At 32.7% G+C, this 22,147-nt stretch overlaps 1 protein-coding gene across 1 annotated transcript; it reads left to right on the top strand.

The window, feature by feature from the left end:
- Nucleotides 1–564: 564 nt before the first annotated feature.
- LOC130957498 (uncharacterized) lies at nt 565–3,054 on the top strand. The gene has a single exon (XM_057884352.1). The coding sequence runs from the start codon at nt 565–567 to the stop codon at nt 3,052–3,054; it is 2,490 nt and encodes an 829-aa protein (XP_057740335.1).
- Nucleotides 3,055–22,147: the final 19,093 nt, after the last annotated feature.

The following is a 22,147-nucleotide window of genomic DNA, read 5'->3' as shown; positions in this document are numbered from 1 at the left end:
TTATTTGAGAGAGAACATAGAGATATAGATAATAAATAGGGCAATTTACTTATTTAAATAGAATGGAAGATTTCTTTATCTAAATGTGCAAAATTGTTTGTTGTTACGTGTATGTGCAAAAAGCTATTTTTATGTAATCCGTGGCAACCCACCACAGTTTTAAAACGTGCATAAACCGTGGCAGGTCCCAGCGGTTTATGGGCAAAAATTGTAGAATGTAAACCGTGGTAAGTCACCACGGTTTACGAAGGAAAGATGACATGCATAAACCGTGGGGAGTCACCACGGTTTATGAGGAAAGTTGATTGCACATAAACCCTTGTGGGTTACCACGGTTTATGTAGGGTAAATAATGGCCAGAAAACCTTGTAGGTTCCCACGGTTTACTATCACGGGAAGTTTATATATATGTGGGTGATTCAAGCTCCATAAGAGATCATTCTCACAATGGCTAGTGAAGAAGAGAGTTTTCTTACCCTAATGCATTGCTCTGGTAAAATAAAAAAAAAAGCAAAAGCCAAGGTGTGAAGTTTAGAACCACTAAGTATTTTTATCAGTTCGTCGATGAGTTTGTCAGATTTGAAGAACAGCATCTTGGAGAAGCTTGGCGTGTTGGGTAACAAGTGGGTGAAGAAACTATTCTACAAGATTTCCATGGCGGTTGTCTCGACCGGTGTTCGGTATGAAACCTTTGCGGTTAAGGCTGATGAAGATATTAGGGTTCTGTTCTACTGTGTAAGGAGTTTTCCGGAGATCAAAATCCATGAGTTGTTCGCGAAGTTGGAGGTTGGTGTCGATAGTTCTGGGGCATCCGCTCCAGTTCCTTGCCCAGCTGTCGCGGGTGGTGCATCTAGTTCGATGCCTGCGGTCAGACCGTATCTTCCGCCGGTTCAATCACCTTCGTTTGCGGCTGATTTAGACCGAACGGAGGTTGTTGGTTCTGTACCTTTGGAGAATGCAGCAGTCATTGAGCCTCTCCACGTTGTGGGCACCGGTGGTGGCCTCGTACCTTATATCGAAGACTTTGGTGGACCTGATCAAGTAGAGAATGCAATGTGTGACGATGAGTCTGACCAGGAGCCTGTTGATATCGATGGTGACAGCGACGATGACACAGGTGGCGATCCACATGCGCAGCATCGGCCTTCAAGTTCTGGTTCTCATCAGTACCCTCCACACTTTTCCACACTAAACTTGGAAGCTCTTGGTCAACAGGAAGACAGTGGTAACAGAGTGGGGGGATCTTCTACAGAATTTCAGATTGGGCAATCATTCCAGAGTAAAGATGAAGCTGTGCTGAGTGTAAAGGACTATAGCATCCGGCGAGGTGTTGAGTACAGAGTCATCGAATTGGATCATTTGAAGTATCATGGAAAATGCAAGGAATTCGGCAAGGGTTGTAGTTGGTTGATTCGTGTAGCGCTTCGTGCACGAAAGGGGACTTGGGAGGTTAGGAGGTACAACGGGCCACACACATGCCTCGCAACTTCTATTTCAAGTGATCACCGTCAGCTGGATTACCACGTTATATGTGCGAGGATTCTTCCTATGGTTAGGGCCGATGCTGCGGTTACGGTAAAGGTACTTCAACAAGCGACAGAAGCTGATTACGGTTTCAGGCCTAGTTACAAGAAGGTTTGGATGGCTAAGCAGAAGGCAGTGGCACAAATATACGGAGATTGGGAAGAGTCTTACACGGATTTGCCACGTTGGATGCTAGGGATCCAGGCGACAATGCCGGGAACAATCACGGTGCTGAAGACGTCTCCTGTTCGGATTGGTGGTGGGGTTGATGAGTCCACGGTGTACTTTCACCGGCTTTTCTGGACATTTCCACCCTGTATCGAGGCATTCCGGCATTGCAAGCCCCTCGTCAGTATTGATGGTACCCACTTGTATGGGAAGTATGGAGGGACGCTGCTATTGGCGATAGCTCAGGATGGGAACTCGAACATCCTCCCGATAGCATTTGTCCTTGTGGAGGGCGAAAATGCAGAGTCGTGGTCATTCTTCTTGTCCAATCTCCGAGAGCATGTGACTCCTCAGGAGGGTATCCTTGTTATCTCTGACAGGCATAATGGGATCAATGCAGCGCTTGAGGCACCTGAGACTGGATGGCTGCCTCCTCGGGCTTTTCGGGCCTACTGTATAAGGCATGTGGCTGCGAATTTCGCCCTAACGTTCAAAGGTAAGGACTCAAGGAGGATGCTGGTGAATGCTGCCTACGCAAAGACTGAGGCAGAGTTTTACTACTGGTTCGACATCATGCGGACTGAGAATCTAGCAATGTGTGACTGGGCCAACCGTATGGAGTATGACAAATGGACCCAACATGAGGATGCTGGTCGACGGTTCGGGCACATGACCACAAACATCAGTGAATGTGTGAACTTCGTGCTAAAGGGAACTCGCAACCTGTCGGTCACATCATTGGTTAAGTCAACCTACGGGAGGCTTGCTCAGCTATTTGTGGTACGGGGACAGACAGCAGAGGCACAACTCGGATCTGGCCATGAATTCTGTCAGGCATTGGTCAAGGCTATTGATCGGAACCTAAAAGACTCTAGGTGCTTCACTGTGACATTATACGACAGGCATCAGTCCGAGTACACCGTCGCTGAGACAACACCAACGGGGACCTTCTCGCTGGGTAGCTATAGAGTTTCCCTTAAAGATCACCGATGCGACTGTGGCCACTTTCAGGCGCTGCATTATCCTTGTTGCCACGCCATTGCGTGTTGCGCCTACTCCCGGCTTAACTGGGCGTCATATGTTCACGAGGTGTATCGTATGAGTGAGGTGTTCAACGTTTACAACCAGGGGTTTCTCCCACCTATCCCTGAAGGACTATGGCCTCCATATGCTGGGCCAACCATCATTCCTGACCCTAATATGCGGCGTGCAAAGGAAGGTCGTCCAAAGGCAACCAGGATCCGTGGAAGTATGGATCAGTCTCAGGAGAATCAGCCGAAGCGTTGTGAGCTATGCCGTCAGCCTGAGCATACGCGGAGGAACTGTCACCAGCGAAGACAAAGTGGTGGAGGGGATGCGTAGATCTCATGCCGTCTATGCTGTTTCAGTTGTTTCATGGTCTAGATAATCTTAGTAATGTATGGTTGGTTAAGTATGTGACTGTCAACATGTTTCTTTAACACAAAAATTTCAGATGAATAAACTCCTGTTATTTTACCTGTTTGATTAAACCACTTTGGACATCTTTCACATTGTGCATTATAATATAAACCGTAGAGGAACATATCAAATAATCTGAAAATCGGTTAAACTACTTGGTCAAAAGATAAATAATATTTAACATAAGTCTGAAAGCCATAAATACCAAGTAGCATGCTCAATACATAAACTAACAAAGTCCCTACCGGACAGGAACATATAACATAACTAATCAGAATCCTCAATGGTGTCACTGTCATCATCGTCGAACTGGCCAAGCAAGTGACCTCCGGTGCCACACAAAGGAGGACGCCTCACCCGCCTAGGTCTGTGATCTACCGCTGGTGCTGAGGGCTGTGCGGGAACCGCGCTGAAAGCAGAGGCAGGTGTCCCTCCTAATGCAAACCATGGGTCAGACGGAGATACTGCAGGCTCGTTGAGGTCAACTGCCAACTGAGCCTGAACATCATCACTCCGTGGCTGCTGATCAGCAAACTGGGCATGCTCCTCAGGCATCTGTGGCCTATAATGGGTATCATCATCATCCCTAAGCATGTCTGCTATGTCCCTGTAGAACTCGGACTCAGTAACAGGATCAGCAATGTCCATCCCGACAGCCGCGGTAGTAAACTCAGCAAAAGCATGTGGGCTCACGTTCCCAAACAGTTGAGAGCTAGTACCCACGTCAAATGTCGGCTGATCCATAGCTGATGCTGATCCAACTACCTCCTCACCGGGCACGTGATCAGTGCCGTCCCCCTGCTCGGATGGTCCTCTGTCAGGCGCACCTCGACGGATAGGCCGCGCAGGTGGCCGTCTGCCTCTACGTCGAGGAACACGGTAGTCCACTACATCCCCAGGCTCAGCTCCAGGAACGTCCTGCTCCAAACGGTCGGCAAACTCCCTCCACTCGCGATCGGTGGTCCGGGTTCCTATACGGCGACGCCGATCGACTCGTCTGTTATCTGGTCTGTCATAAACGTGCACTCTAGGAGGTGCCTGGGATGACCCTCTGTGACGCGCCTCCTCAGTCAACACAATCGGCCTCGGATCCTGAAATGCTACATCAGGGGATAGAAACCTGTGCGCCACACGGCACCACCACTCCAGGTAATCTGCTGATGGACCGGGGTCGAGGACTCGATCGACCCATATGACTGACTGAAGCATGTCCTCCCAAAGCTGGTGCCACTCCTGATAATATGTAGGAAACCACCGGTCCCCACCCCTACCATCGTTCGCATGTAGCCAATCTATGTTCAGAGCTCCCTCTGGGAGATGCTGAACACCGCCGAACTGGGGTAGAACCCTATCGACCTGGTGCCACTCGATCGCAGCAAAATATATCAGGCTAGTGACGGCCGTCCATAGCCGTCGGTGCTCGTCAGCTAGTATCTCCAGATGAATAACAGCAGCAACATCAACAGAAGAATAAGGCTCCCACACAAACTGCATAGAAATAGTAAGAGTTTGATGAGACAGTGACATTTAAGAAAAACTACTACAAGTATCAGTAATAAATAAATGACTCACATCGTGGACACGCAGTCGATCCAGTGCAAGGCGTGCAGAAACTAATCTCTGTGCCCCTGCATCGTTCCTCGGCACAAACTCAGCCCACCTACAATTTTAATTGAAATGATGTCAAAACAAACCATAACAGATGCTGTTTTTACAATTTATGAACGGAAAATACTAAACCATACCTGGAAGCAAGAGGAAACCCGAACCGGTCAAAACCAGTGGGCCTCAGAGTGGGAAACCTCCAGAAAATCCAAGACTGTAGTAGCTGTAGCGGCCCAGCCAAGTTAACGACGTTCCTGTTTGTACCACGACAAAGACACCTATACAACCAGGCCAGTGCAACGGAGCCCCAGCTATATCTGCCCAAGTCGTCCAATGATGCCAAATAAGGCAACCAGCGAAGGTGTACCCTGTTTGCGTTCTTGTCCGCAAACAGCTGAGACGACAACAGCATCAGGATATAAGCGCGTGCGTATACACGCACGGTCTCATCAGTAGCATCTGCAGGGAGAACCCGGAACCTCTCGTGGAACCATGTGTAACACACTGTCATCTGCTTGACTTTACTCTGTGGAGGTAACTCCCCGAACAACTTCCGGAACCACACCCATGCTGGTCTACCGTGTTCCATCAGATTCTCAAACTCATTCAAGCACCCACTAACGGGCGCACCATCAATCGGCAAACCCAGCTGATACGCAACATCCTATAAAGTAATGGTGCACTCACCAAACGGCATATGGAACGTGTGGGTCTCCGGACGCCACCGCTCAATAAATGCGCTAAGGAGAGACTCATCAACCCAGAACCACTGACTGTTTAGCCTAGCCAGATGATACAAGCCCGCAGTCTCCAGATACGGTATAATCCGGTCATGTAAGGGCATATTCTGCTGCCGCCTAACGGCGCTAATAACCCTACTAGGCTGCAAAACGTGGGTAACAAAATCCCTTAACATACAACCATTACAAACAACACCAAACATAATTTTCATAAAAATTATTAAACTCGTCACATTAAATTCATTGATTCTCTTATTGTGTAATAAACAGTGAAGCTACGAATACTATGCACTCATGATAACAATATAAATACAGAAAAAAAATATTTTTCAATAAAATATTAATATTTATAATAAAATATTTTACAAAAATACTATTAACCGGACTAACAAGATAAATAAGCATAATAAAATATGCATTACTAACAATACCGATAATAATATTAACATTTACGTAGACAATATTAATAAACGCCTCACATTTTGATTGACAATAACCATAATAATATCAATATTTATGTAAATAACATTAATCAGAATAACAATACAAATAAACATAATAAAATATTTTTACTAACAATATTCCTAATAATATCAATTGCTATATTAGTATGAATTTTAATAACAATAATAATAACAATAATAGTAACTAACCTCTTCGTCGATATATCCTGCCACGTGAGCGACCCCATTTAGTCGGTACAAGCGATCCTCATCCTCCATTGGCTCCACCACCCACTCCTCCTTCACACCTCCAAACTTTTTCAAATCCTCTCAACACAACAACAACTTCCTTTTTTTGTGTTGTCTCAAATGATCCATTCCTGCCTTCAGCGGATTACTTATATAGCTACACACACATAAACCGCGGTGGGTTACCGAGTTTTATGTGCAATCAACTTTTTTCATAAACCGTGGTGACTCTCCACGGTTTATGCATGCCATTTTTCCTTCGTAAACCGTGGTGACTTACCACGGTTTACACTCTATAATTTTTGCTCCTAAACCGCTGGGACCTGCCACGGTTTATGCACGTTTTGAAACCGTGGTGGGTTGCCACGGATTACATAGAAAAGACTTTTTGCACATGCACGTAACAACAAACAATTTTGCACATTTAGGTAAAGAAATCTCCCATTCTATTTAAATAAGTAAATTGCCCTAATAAATATTTAAAAAATATTTAGAGGAGATATAAATATTAAACACATTATTTTTTTGAGATAATTTTTTATTTTTTTGTGTTTATTTTTTATTATAAATAATAATGGACACAGATTTTAACGGAGTGAACACAAATTTTTTTATAAAATTTTTTTTGTTCAAAGATAATTTTTTATTATTCTATTATTACCTCAGTTTTTAGAGAGATTGTCTTTTTTTTTTCCTTTTTTTTTTGTTCGTCTCTGCGTTGGGTTCTTATTTTTTTCAGGTATTTTTTTTCTTGTAAAATTTTTACTTGACACTGATAATTCTTTTCTTCTCATGGTTTATTCTCTTTTCTATAACATGCTGTAAATTAATAGTGGCTTGATTTACTCTTCTAGTTTACGTTACTTTATTTATTTTTAATTTTGTTACTTCAATCCCATTTATACCTTCTTGATTCATAAATCAATTCTTCTTGTAATTTTTGTATTCTTATATACTCTCATTTTCTATTAAATTAGTTTATACTTAATATAAAAATTTAAAATTATATAATTATTTTAATTATTTTACATAATATTTTAGTCTTATTTAAATCTATTTAAGCATAATACAAGATATTATATTATGTTTTATATCTTATATCCAAATACAATATATAAAAAATATTTTTTAATATTTTTATTTTACTGTTTATTATCTATTGTAGCTATTCTATTAATTGCTTTTTTTTTCCCTGAAAATCAACCATTCATTTGTGTAACGAAAATTAATTTTATTATATTAATGATATGAATTTTTTAATTATTTTTTATTCATTGATATCTTTTTTTCCATTGATATAGTTAGTTCTAATTGAATGATAATAAAAAATTGGAATATATATCAAATGCAATGAATCCGATTTAATTAGATTTTGATTTTTTTTAATATTTTTATCATATTATTTTAAATATCTAATACGATTTTAAATTAATATAAAATAAATTAAATCAAACTAATTAATTTGATTAAAATATAATACTTTACATAATATTATATAACATTTATATCAAAATAATTATTTAAAATGTAAATGATCCCATATTATTTAAAAATTAATTAAAATATAAAATATATATTATTATAAATGTTACAGAAAATATATTGTTAAATTTTAAAATGGATAAACTACCAAAAATGTACTCGAATATTTTTGTCATCGATAAAAATGCACTTTAATTTTGTTATTGATAAAATATCTTCAAATAATTTAAAAACGTGACAAAAATCATAATATTAAAGATGTATTTTTAAAAAATGATTTAAAAATTAAATTTTAATGTGATTTTTTACAATCATGATTTAAAAATAAAATATTTTTATCCTTAAAATTTAATAATTTTTTGTTAAGTATATATTTTTTTTGTGATTTTTTACTAAGTCTTTATTATTCTCAAATATAAGGAAAAGCAGAATTAAACCAAGTATGGTTATTAACGTTTTTTCAAAATTGTAAAGGACTAAAGGTTTTGAAATTCTGAGAGTGAGAAAGAGAGAATTAAGAGATTACTGATCTGAAGGTTATTTAATTTTGTGCCCGTTATCGCATTAAAATACTTGAAATTGCTGTAATCAAATTCAATACGAAAGGTACTACTAATTGTATCTAAAATGTTATGTAAGTTGTACTTGTGTGTTGTAATCGCTCCTTCTCCCACTGTACCTCTTCTACTTTGTGCCCAACAAAAAGCAATACAACAACTTCTTCAAATGGAGTGTGGCACATTTCACACCCTTAATTGACTCTTTCTGATTCTTGGAATTCAATTTCCCTCAATTTGTGAACGACCTCTGTATATTAATTATGTATAAAGAACATCAGTATAATTAACTATGTATAAAGAACATCAAGTATTTAGATTAATTATTTTGTAGTATAGAAGTAGAATTATAAAACTAAAAATAACGCGATATCAGAAAAAATAATTATCTTTTACATTGATAACATGGATAATTATTTAAAAGAACAAATATAATTATACGACTAAAACGTTTTACATTGTTAGTACATTAAAATTAAATTTTAATATTAAATAAAATCTAAGTATATTAATATTAAATAAAATATAAAAATAACTATATATAAATCTAGCACACATCTTAACTGTAGAAAAATAAAAAATATATACTTACTCAATATTTGAACGAAAAGATAATACAAATAAATAGCATTTTGTAAATATTCCAAGAATTGGTATCTTAATAAGAGTGGTATAATAAATTCTAACTTCTAAGTTCAACTAAGTAACAAATATTTTATTATTATTATTATTCAAGAAATAATGTTTTTATTACTTTTGGTATATTTTTACAAGGATTTGTATTATCAGGAAGACTCTTCTATTCTGAGATTTAGAGATGGATTGGTAGTTCAAATAGGTGAGGAAGATGCAACGGCTTTAGAAGTAATGCCATCGGCAGAGGAGATCAGAGAGGCTGTGTGGGACTGTGAGTTCTCCAAGGCGCCAGGGTGTGACGGATACAACATGAACTTCATCAAGAGATGCTGGGATAAGATTGGTGCTGAATTTACGGCTGCAGTGATGAGGTTTTTCCAGACAGCCAGGCTACCCGCGGATGCCAATATCACTTGGGTGGCGCTGGCACCTAAGCTCATAGGTGCGAAGGAGATTAAAGACTTGCGACCAATCAGTATGGTGGGGTGCGTGTATAAGGTTATTTCGAAGGTGCTAGTTAGGAGGATGAAATCAGTGATGCCAGCATTAGTAGGAGAGACCCAGAGTGCATTTGTATAGGGAAGGAAAATCCATGACGGGACGCTTATTGCGTGTGAAACAGTTAACTGGCTGAAACTGAAGAAACAAGAGGCTGCCCTAATTAAACTTGATTTCCAAAAAGCATATGATAGGGTCAAGTGGAGTTTTGTGAACATTGTGCTGCAAAAGATGGGATTTGGGCATAAATGGAGAGCATGGGTAATGGAGTGTGTAGCTATTGCATCTATGTCGATGTTGATAAACGGCTCGCCGTCTAAGCCTTTCAACATGGAAAGAGGTTTGAGACAAGGTGACCCTCTATCTCCGTTCTTGTTTGTACTGATTGTGGATGTGCTGCACAAAATGATTGGAGAGGCAGTGAGGAATGGTCGTATAGCGCCGTTACTGGTTGGTAGAGATAGTGTAGCATTATCACACCTTCAGTTCGTTGATGGCACTATCCTCTTTTGCCCACCAGAAGAGGAGACTATCAAGAATTACAAGAGGTTCTTGCGGTTCTTCGAGTTGATGTCAGGTCTGAGTATCAATTTTGATAAATCCAGCTTGATTCCAATTAATTGTGAGGAGCAATGGGTCGAGCGCATATGCAATTTGCTGGGCTGCAAAGGGATGCCCTTCCAGTTAAATACCTTGGAATCCTCCTAGGAGCTACTCCAAGGAGGGTGAAGACATGGAGGCCTATAATAGACAAGGTGGAGGAGAAACTCAGCTTGTGGAAAACCAAGGTGCTGAACAAAGCTGGCAAGTTGGTGCTTATTAAATCAGTGTTGAACAGTCTGCTAGTATACTATTTGAGCTTATTCAAGATGCCGAAAGCTGTTACTGAGAAATTGATTTCGCTACAGAGGAGGTTTCTATGGAGTTTTGAAGAAGGTAGGACTGGTATGGCTTTAGTAAAGTGGGAAGTGGTGCAAGCGCCGAAGAAATTAGGTGGCTTGGGAGTTGGGGACGCTATGGTTTGTAACACAGCGCTGTTGTTTAAATGGTGGTGGCGATTTGCAAAGGAAGAGTGTCCACTGTGAAAAAAGGTCGTATGTTCTTGTCATAATCTGAACCCCAATGAGCCACTCTCGACACAAGAACTGCCTGGTAGAGGTGGACCATAGAAGGATATTTGCCAGCTACAAATTAGGAACCAACATTTAAGGGATAAGATGGTCGCAGGCCTGTCCATGGAGGTTGGTGACGGGCGTCAGACTCGTTTTTGGGAGGATGTATGGTTGGTTGGTGGATCTCTAAAGGATCGTTTTCCGAGGCTCTTCTCTGTTTCAAACCAAGTTGGATCTATTATAGGAGAGTGTGATTTTTGGGATGAGTTTGAGTGGATCTGGAATTTTCAATGGAGGAGAGAGCTCTTCCAATGGGAGTTGGAACTTCTGAGTGCATTGCATGAGTCTTTGAGACCTGTGAAATTAGTTAACAACAGAGAGGACAGAGTGGTGTGAAAATATGATAGGCGAGGTATTTTTACAACTAACTCATTTGTGCAGGTGATGCAGGAGGAATTGATCCTAGAGGAGGTAACTAGCTACAGCTTCACCATGACTATTTGGAAGGGGTTGGTTCCGCCTAGAGTGGAGCTGTTTGTTTGGTTTGTTCTAATAGGAAGAGTGAATACAAAGGACAGGTTGAGCCGGTTTGGAATCATCAGTCAGGACGATGTTACTTGTGTTCTTTGTAACAACGAGGTGGAAGATGTACATCACTTGTTTCTAGGATGTGTATTTGTTTGGCAGGTGTGGAGCGTTTGGATCTTAGCTTTTGGCCGACGATGGTCTTATCCGGGATCAATGAAAGAACACTTTCTTAGTTGGACGGAAGAACCGAGGAGGATGGAAGAGCGTAATCACTGGTTGAGGTGCTTCTCCGCGATCGTCTGGAACTTATGGTTGGAAAGAAATAAACGGATTTTTCAGCAAACAAGTAAAGGAGTTGAAGAAATTATCAATATGTATTCAAATAGTACTAACGAGTGGAGCGGTGGGAATCTCTTTAGTTGTTGATGGCTATGTCGGAGATGACATGGGGACAGATTTGGTTTGGTTCTCGATTTTACTCTTTAGGTTTGTTTTATTTTGAGAATTTGGTGACTCTTGGTGCTCTACTGCTATTGTGTTGAGCTATCTACTTTCAAAAAAAATACTTTTGGTATATAATTTTTATATTTAACTTTTATATCATAAAGGATAAATTTTGATTGTTTTAAATTTTGATTTGTTATTTTTAATAATATACAAAAAAATACAAAAGTAGTATATATTGATTTTTTTAACTATTCTTTAAAAACAATGTTTGTGCAGATGATTTATTGCGCGAATAACAAAAAATTGGTTACTGCGCAGAGTAGGGCAGAAGATTGACATTGTTAACTATGACGATAACAATTCTTACCTACTCTTATTTTTTGTTAAATTAATTTATATTTGATATAAAAAATTTAAAATTATATAATTATTTTAGTTATTTTGCATAATATTTTTGTCTTATTCATATCTATTTAAATATAATATAAAAATTATATTAATATTTTTGTATATTATATTTAAATATAATATATAAAAAATATTTTTTAGTGTCTCTATTTTATTATATATGGTCTCTATTCTATTAGTTGTTTTATTTTTCTAAAAAATTAACTATTCATTTGTTTAACGAAAATTAATTTTATTATATTAATAGTATGAATTTTTTAATGAAATCATTTTTTAATTCATTGATATAATTAGTTCTAATTGAATGATAATAAAAAAATTGGAATACATATCGAATGCAATGAATCGGATTTAATTAGATTTTGATTTTATTTTAATATTTCATCAAGTTATTTTAAATATCTAATACGATTTTAAATTAATATAAAATGAATCAAATTAAAATAAATTAATTTAATTAAAATATATAATTTTTATAATTAATAAATAAAATTTTATATAATGTTATATAACATTTATATAAGAATAATTATTTAAAATGTAAATGATCCCATATTATATAAAAATTAATTAAAATATAAAATATATATTATTATGAAATTTACAGAAAATATATTGTTAAATTTTAAAATGGGTAAACCATAAAAGTACATTCGAATATTTTTATTGTTGACAAAAATACACTCCAATTTTATTATCGATAAAAATGTCCTTAAATAATTTAAAAACACGATAAAAATGCACAACATTAAATATATATTTTTAAAAAATATTTTAGAGATTGAATTTCGATGTAATTTTTTGCAAGTATGATTAAAAAAATGAGATATTTTTATCTTTAGAATTTAGTATTTTTTGCCAAGTATATATTTTTTTGTGATTTTTTTTGTCAACAACCAATCATACTTAAAAAAATCACAAAAAATATATATTTAGCAAAAAATAACCAAATTTTAAAATAATAATATCTCATTTTTCTAATCATACTTACAAAAAATTGTATCAAAATAAATCTCTAAAATATTTTTTGAAAAATACATATTTAATGTTGGATATTTTTGTCACGTTTTAAAATTATTTGAAGACATTTTTATTAATAGTAAAATTCGAGCATATTTTTGTTAATAATAAAATTATTTGTATACATTTTTAGTAATTTATTCTTTTAAAATATACTTTGAGCTGGTTCAAATTAATATTACCCGAAAATTATATTGGATGGAAATAAAAAAATTTGAGCCCGACAAAATATATTTTAGCCCAAATGAAATTTTGAGTTGATCCAATTATTCAACATATCTTTTTTATTTAAATATTTTATTTTCAAAATGTGTAACACATAAAAGTTTTTACATAATGCGTGACATTCTGAGACCCAAAGAACTAAAAAAGTCTAGGAAAATTATCAGATGTACCACTGTACGAAAACGGAACTCTAATGTTCCATGTACAATCAATTTTCTAATAAAATATTGTCGTGTAGCTTGTAACTTGTGGACAAATTTAACCTTATGTAAAGTACGAAATGTCCACAATGACCAACTTCGAAAGGAAAAGAAAAGCGTGCTTTACAGTTTGCATGTATTATTTCAAATAATTATTATCCCAAATAATACTGTTAATTCAAAAAAAAAAATCAAACAATTCAAACTATTAATTTCCTTCTACTACTTGGATCCTTAATCGTTGGCGTAATTAAATTCTTTTTTTTTTTCAGTTGCCATTTGTTATAAATGTTTATTTGCATATTTTTTTAAAACAATCTATCTATTATATAAAAAGAAAATTTAAAATAATTTTATAACGAGTGAATAACACATATATTTTTTAATTTCATATAAAATTATTATATCATTCATAAATTTAATTTATAACAATATAAAAGAAATATTTATTTTCAAACTGTCATAAAGAATAACATCTATATAATTAATTTAGTATTAATCTTATAATTTATAAAATTAAATTATCTAATTATTTCAAAAAAATAATAGTATAAAAAATGTTAACTCGTATCAATTATTTGAATTTTAATATTGCATACTATATTTAGAGAATAAATTTTATTTTATATATAAAAATTTATTTATTTATTTATCTGATCTATATATCAATTTATTTTTAATGTATAAAAAAAATAAGTAATGACACAATAAACTTTTAATATATTAAATAGCTTCTAATATTGTCAATTTGTCACATAAATATTTTAGTAAAATGATCATTTTATAATTTTTCTATTATCACATCACTTTTTAATTTATTCTTTTTATATAGTGTTTAGCTTTATCTTCTTATCTCCTTTATTCTTTATTTCTATGTAGGTTGTTTTATGTTTTTAATAGTAATATTATTTTTTTGATAAATATAAATTAATTAATAAACTATAATTTATATAATTATTTAAAAAGTTTGGTTGATGACCACATTATTTTATTTTAGTTTGTTGTACAATTAGCTCACCATATATTGAGTGAGAAACTCCTAAAATACTACATAAGTTTTTTTTCTATTTTTGATCTAATTATGTTTATCAATTGTATATTATTTTTGCCACTTACATATATTTTTTATTTCCTTTCAGTAATTTACATTTTTAATATTGTAATAGATTCAATTGTCGCGGTTTATAAAGGCAAAAAATCTCTAAAGGAAATTATGATTTATCTATAATGACTATTTTTAAATCTGCAATAGTAATTCTGCACAACCCAAATTTATATAATTATGAGTAAAATTAACATTGATAATACCTATTAAAATTCAATTTCAAGGATAATTATTCACTGATTCTAAAAAATCACAAGAGAGTTCATATGTGCTAATTTATTTCTTTGCTAAGAATTATTATTAAAAAAATTAAACTAAATTTCATTATAAAGATAAGAAAAACGACTTAAACAAGAGAACGACGTGAAAATTTTGTTTCATTCGGCTCTTTTACGAAAGAAATTATGGAATACGGGAAAAAGATTCTGTTAACTTATAACATCTATGTCAGCCTTTTTGTAGAAAAGTCATATAAATTTTGGGTAAAAGCAATAATTTGCATTTTTTTAAATAAATCCTTTTCTTTTGTTGAGATCCAATACATGATAGGAATGAAAGGAACAATGTTTTACAAAAAACTTTTTTTTTCTTCTAGAAATTATTACAGGTCTCATCGCGAACCTATATATATATTGTCTGCTAATACACGACCAATTAATGTTTGTATCAAAATTCTTTCTGGATGTATTTATTTTATTCCACATTTTATTCTAATCTAAAAAAAAAAATTCTAATCTAATATAAAAATAAGATAAAAACGGATAGCGGGAATCGAACCCGCATCGCAGTTTATGAATGTCTTTGCGGTGGACTTGAATCGAAAGTTCGATTCTATCTGAACTGCTCATTTTCAAATGATATCCATAGTGGTAATGGTCCAAAATTGTTAGTTCATAGAGAATCAAAGTGGATTTAACAATGAATCACAAAATGCTATGGTTCTTAAAATTTTTTTCTCAATTTAGAATAATTGTGATTCAAAAAATTTTCCACAATTTGTTAGTATGTTATTCTTTTGGTAAAAATTACCAATATATTTTTAAATTTTAAATACAAAATTTTATCAAAATAAAAAAAATAAAACTCAATAAAAATTTAATTTATAAGCATTTAAAAAATGTATAATTTTAATAATATTTGTATATTTTTTTGTAATTTTAAAAGAATAAAGTATATTTTTTGTTTCTAACGTTTGTAATTTTTTCATAAATTAGAGACAAAAAGTATACTTTATCTCTTTTGTAAGAATAATATTTTAAAACAATCATATTTAAATTCACAATTTAATTGTTTTATGAAATAGTTGATATATTTTACTTTTAATTTTTTTTTATCTTAGTTATAGATATAGACACAGCTCTATTTCCAATTGCATTCATATATATTGATATTATTACTATTATTAATGTGTTTTTGTATATGGATAATAACCATAGTTGATAATATTCATCTAACTAATTATAATTTTCTTTTAAAGGGAGATTTATTTTTTGTAATTAAAAATTACATCACAGAAAAGTAATAGCATAAATTATCACTTATTTTAACTTACTAATATAAACAATTATTTAATTTATATAAATCATTCTAATTAAATACAAATTTTTTAAATAACTTAATAAAAAAATTAATATCAAATTTTAGGTTTTTCTATTAAATAATTTCGTATATATACAAATGAATTTATTTTAATTTCGCATGAATCTAAATCTACTTGTATTAATTTTAGATATTTTGTCATCTAAATATTTTTACTACATATTCCAAAGAAATCCAAATGATTAAAGATTAAAATTTTCTTCCAATACTTGCTTACATATTTTTTGAAATTGATATTTTTTTTAGCAGTCATGCTATTTATACAAGTTTTTTTGGTTTACAAGTTTTATAAGTTGGGCCAAATTTAACAGAAGTTATATTCACCCACAAAAGTATGTTAACACGCGCATCACTTTTTAAAGTACTCCCTCACCATTAAGAACGACTTTTCTTCTTCTTCCTCGATAAAAATCATAACTGTCATTTTTTCTTTGCGTCTCTTCTCCTCCTCCTCTTCTTCCTTCTTCTTCTCCTTTTTATTTGTGTTTCTCCTCCTTTTTCTTCGCGTGATTCATCTTCAACATCGTGTTTTTCCTCCTTCTTCTTTTGATTTTGCAATATTATGTATTTTTTTGTTTGATTTTTTCCTCCCAAAAAAGAATTATGAGAATATAAAATAACAAGATGAAGAATAACAGCAGAAGATGAGGAGGAGGAAGATGAAGAGTTCTGAATTATGCAGAACTTATCAGAATAAAAATACACCCAAATATCTTCGTTTTACACCCAAATATCTTCATGTTACACCCAAATATCTTCTTTTTACACCCAAATTTGCTGCAAATACAGAAATGAGTTATGTTACATGTACACTAAAATCAACCACCAAAGTCAGCTACCAGTATAAAATACATATTGGAATACAAATAATACATTGAAAATAAATCAAAGCACACATATTCTACACAAATAGATTGGTGATTGATTTTAGTGGCTGATTTTAGTGTACAAATAGCATTTTTGTACAGAAAAATATTTTCTCTAATGCTGTATTTTTTTCTTATTTCTTTTTTTCTTTTAGTTAAATGAATGTAAGTTCATCCTCTTCCAAGTAATTTTATAGCATTATGTGTTTTTTCTTCTTCTTTGTTTGATTTTTTTGTTTTTATTCTTGTTAAGAGAGTAAAACAAGAAGAAACTTGAGAAGGTAAAACAAAAAGAAAAAGATGAATAAGAAAAAAAAGAAGAAGAAGATGGTGATAATGATTAAAAAAAAGAACCAGCAGAAGATGAGGAGGAAGAAGAAGAAGAGTGCTGAATTATGCAGAACTTATCAGAATAAAAATACACACAAAATTCCTTAAAATACACTCAAATATTTTCGTATTACACCAAAATACCTTTGTTTTACACCTAAATTTGCTGCAAATACAGAAATGAGTTATGCTATGTGTACACTAAAATCAGCCACCAAAGTCAACCATCAGTATAAAATACATACTGGAATACAAATATACATTGAAAATAAATTAAACCACGCATGTATTTATATACAAATACATTAGTGGCTGATTTTAGTGTACAAATAGTATTTTTGTACAGAAAAATGTTTCCTCTAATGCTGTATTTTTTTCTTCTTTTTTTCCTTATTTATTTCTTTCTTTTAGTTAAATGAATGTAAGTTCATTCTTTTCCAAGTAATTTTGGAATATTATGTGTTTCTTCTTCTTCTTTGTTTGATTTTTTGTTTTTATTCTTGTTAAGAGAGTAAAACAAGAAGAAACTTGAGAAGGTTAAAACAAAATCAAAAAGATGAATAAGAAAAAAAAGAAGAAGATGGTGATGATGATGAAAAAAAAAGAAGCAGTAGAAGATGATGATGAGGAAGAAAAAGAGTTCTAAATTATGCATAACTTATCAGAATAAAACTACACCCAAAATTCTTTAAAATACACTCAAATATCTTCGTGTTACACCCAAATATCTTCGTTTTACACCCAAAATTGCTGCAAATACAGAGATGAGTTATGCTACGTATACACTGAAATTAGCCACCAAAGTCAGCCACTAGTATAAAATACATACTGGAATACAAATATAAATTGAAAATAAATTAAACCACACATGTATTTATACACAAATATATTGGTGGCTGATTTTAGTGTACAAATAACATTTTTGTACTGCAAAAATATTTTCTCTAATGCTACATTTTTTTTTTCTGAATTGAACCACAGCTCAGCCACTTGATTGGATTCAAAACAATAAAAGGAGAAGACTTGTAAAGACTTGTATGAGAAAAACACTTGTATGTGGAGAACAAACTGCTCATCAATACTATAGAAGGGCTGCAAAATACACCAAAAATATACCATATTAAAACAAGCATAAACTATAAAATGCAAATAGAACTATAAAACCATCATAAAAAATAACAAAAATCAGATTCATGAATCATCATTAAACAGAAACTAAAACAATTCAACTAAGAATAAGACAATTCACCTTCAGTGACATGAAAAATCATAAATTGTAAATACACCCAAACTTTTCTAAAATACACCCAAATATTCTTGATTTATACCCGAACGTCTGATATAAAATGCAGAAAATTCATCAGAACTAGTACATTAGATTCAATTCAAACAAGGAATAATAAACAACAAATTTCATAGACAAGGTTCACACATTATTCAACTACACAATTATAAACTAGCAACTGGATTCAAATTCAAATTCAATTATTTACTGGAATTAAACCACACCTCAAGAACTTCATTGGATTCAAATTCAAAATCCACTTCGCTCTGGTTCAGCTGATAATCTGAAGTTGAATCATCCATTATCTTCAAAATGATTTCAGAGCTTAATTTCAGAAACAATGAAAAATGAGAAAAACGAAGAAAGAAAACAGAAAAAGAAACTTATGTAAACAGCGAAGGAGAAGAAAGAGAGAAACGCACGAAAGAGATTGAAGAGAGAAGACAAGAAAACACAGAAGCAATTCAAAAAAGGAAACAAAATCCTTTCGAAAAAGAAAGTTATATATTTGCGCGTTGATTGATTAAAAAATCTGTTAAGGAGGCGCGTGAAACATATATACCATAAAAGGCGCGTTTTAGGGATTAAGAATTTTTAGGACTTGTATCACTTGTATAATAAAAAAGCTTGTATGTGGAGATTAATCTTATTATTATCATAATAATAACTAATTAATTATATATCCAAAAATTAAAAATTATATAATATTCAACAACAATAATATTTATTTATTAATTAACACTACGGCTAACTAATAATACATATATTAATTATTTAAAATAGGCTTAATATTTCATCACATTAACACATAACTAACATAATTATAACAAAATTAACTTATTAATTATTCAAAATAGGTTAAATTTATTTAGGAAAAGATCTCACAATTAATCTTTATAATTATTAGTGACATCTATTGTATTATCAATACTCTTTTTTATAATAATTTTTAATTTATATTTAATAAAATCAAATAATTTATAAAAACACATTCAAATATTCAATAACACAAAATTGTTGTGTTTTTTAGACATACGGGTAAACACTAGTGCGCCTACAAAGGACAAGCCAGCTTCCTGTACATCTGGACACAAAAGACATTTTCTTCCTGTACGTTCTTAATAACTTTTTAACAGGTTACGTGATCTCTATAAACTTCTTTCTCAATGTTTTCACTTAATGAAGATTTCGACTAAATCCCTATTTTGATCCTTGAGATTCACGCGATTACTCATTTTGGTCCCCGAAATTCAAAATTATCTATACTGGTCCTCCAGATTCAAGTTTAGGCACCAATATGGTCCTTCAACTCTTTCCGATGATGATTAAGCAAATGGAGTGCTGAAATGACACCCTTCCTGTCACGTTGGATGTTGTAACGACTAGTTGATGTGGCAAAGATTGTATTTGTATCCAATTTAGTTCTCCTTTATTAAAACTTTGTTATTATAACTCAGATAAATAATAAGATAATTAGGGTTTCATGGACTAAATTGGATACAAATACAACCCTTGCCACATCAACTAGCCGTTATAGCGTCTAACATCACAGGAAATGTGTCATCTTTGCATTCCATTTGCCTAATCATCACCGGAAAAAGTTGAGGGACTATATTGGTGCCAAAATTTAAATCTGGAGGACCAATATAGGTAATTTTAAATTTTGGGGACCAAAATGAGTAATCGCGTGAATCTGAGGGACCAAAATAGGAATTTAGTCGAAGATTTCCATATATCTCTACCGTATAAATAAATTATAGTATATATCTTAATAGTTAGATTGAATGGAACAACAAAGTTATGCTTCTGTACGACGGAATACCAGAACCGCTTCTAAAAGTATATTTCGAGTATTCAGTGTTCAATCCTCTTAATAAGTAACAATAGGGATGTTAAAAATTCCTGCTGCACTCGGAATATGTGATAAATGGACTAAATCTCCATTTTAGTCTTGAGATTCACGCGATTACTCATTTTGGTTCTCGAAATTTAAAATTACCTATACTAGTCCTCCAGATTTAAGTTTGGACACCAATATGGTCCCTCAACTCTTTCCAGTAATGATTAGGCAAATGGAGTGTTGAGATGACACTCTTTCTATCACGTTGGATGTTGTAAGGACTAGTTGATGTGGCGAGGATTGTATTTGTATCTAATTTAGTCCCCTTTATTAAAATTTTGTCATTATAACTCAGATAAATAATAAGATAATTAAGGTTTGAGGGACTAAATTGGATACAAATACAACTCTCGTCACGTCAGTTAGCCGTTACAACATCTAGTGTGGTAGGAAGGGTGTCATTTTGCACTTCATTTGTCTTATCATCGTCGAAAATAGTCGAGGAATCACATTGGTGTCCGAATTTAAATTTAAAGACTAATATAAATAATTGTAAATTTTGAAAACCAAAATAAGTAATTGTGTGAATTTTAGAAACTAAAATAGAGATTTAATCGTGATAAATGCATAAATTGAAATCTGTGCACACGAAATACGACTATATTAATTTTCGGGACTCACTACCCAAGACACATATGGTTGCACCTATATATATAAGGTGCAGTCGAAATCAACGTTCATTTGAGGTAATTTTTTTTTAAAGTTCTTTGAAGTATGATAGACCGACAATACATACACTTTGGGAACATCAACCAGTTAAATGTGACGTGGTACATAATTGGAATATTAAATTTTAAGGTTAGTTTATTTCTCTCTTATTTAAAATAATTAATTAGTTGGCATATTATGATATTTTGATTTACTTACTTTTAATTGATATATTAAGATATTTTGATTTATTTAATTGGAAAATGTGTTAGAATAATGATATTTTACATTAACTTGATTTAAATAATTAGTTGACATGTTAAAATAATTAGATTTAAGTATTTAGATGATGTGTTAGAATATTAACATCTTAAATACTTTTGATTTAATTAATTAGTGGATATGATGGGGTCGTTAGATTTAATTAGTTAGAATTAGAAGACCATTAGCTAGAAGAGAACGTTACAAGATGATTAATTAATGAAGATGAAGTTCAAATTTTTTACCGAATAATTTAGAATATTTCTAATTAATGTTATTATATGATTTTATCCGCAAAATAGAGTATTTTTTAATTAAATTATTTAATTAGTTAGAAGACCATTAATTAAAAAAGAACATTAGAAGATGATTAATTAACTTTTTAACTTTAGATAAAGATTTTTTTTATCGAATACTTAATTATATTAAGATATTACTAATTCATGTTGTTATATGATTTTATTTGTTATAATGCTAGAGTCATAATTCTTTTCTAAATCTCAGTACCACTCAAATATATTCCTTAATAATTCTCGTAAAGCGTCTAAGTACTACTCGCATCTTTTTTTATTTGGATTTTACATTGTATTGATAAGATACCTCTTATCCTTTAAGAAACATTTCAAGTGCACCAGAGAGCACCGGTGCACTAGTTGTTTTAACCGTTGATTTTAATTAATATATATTATATATATTTTTTATAATTCAGATCAACGGTTAAAACAACTGATACACCGGTATTCTCGGTGCACTTGAAATGCTTCCTATCCTTTATTAGTTTGAATCGGGTCATAAAATTGGAAGTCATGTGATGTATGCAATAAATATGGTGAGTTGTTGGAGGATGCCAACCACTATTGGATGCATTAAG

The sequence above is a fragment of the Arachis stenosperma genome, chromosome 10 (assembly GCF_014773155.1).
Source record: "Arachis stenosperma cultivar V10309 chromosome 10, arast.V10309.gnm1.PFL2, whole genome shotgun sequence".
Taxonomy (NCBI): Eukaryota; Viridiplantae; Streptophyta; class Magnoliopsida; order Fabales; family Fabaceae; genus Arachis; species Arachis stenosperma.
The sequence above is the reverse complement of the archived record's forward strand: the minus strand, read 5'-3'. Positions and strand labels throughout refer to the sequence as shown.

Bases quoted from the DNA above. Each gene is read 5' to 3' on its own strand.
- LOC130957498 (XM_057884352.1), top strand. From the start codon at position 565: ATGAGTTTGTCAGATTTGAAGAACAGCATCTTGGAGAAGCTTGGCGTG.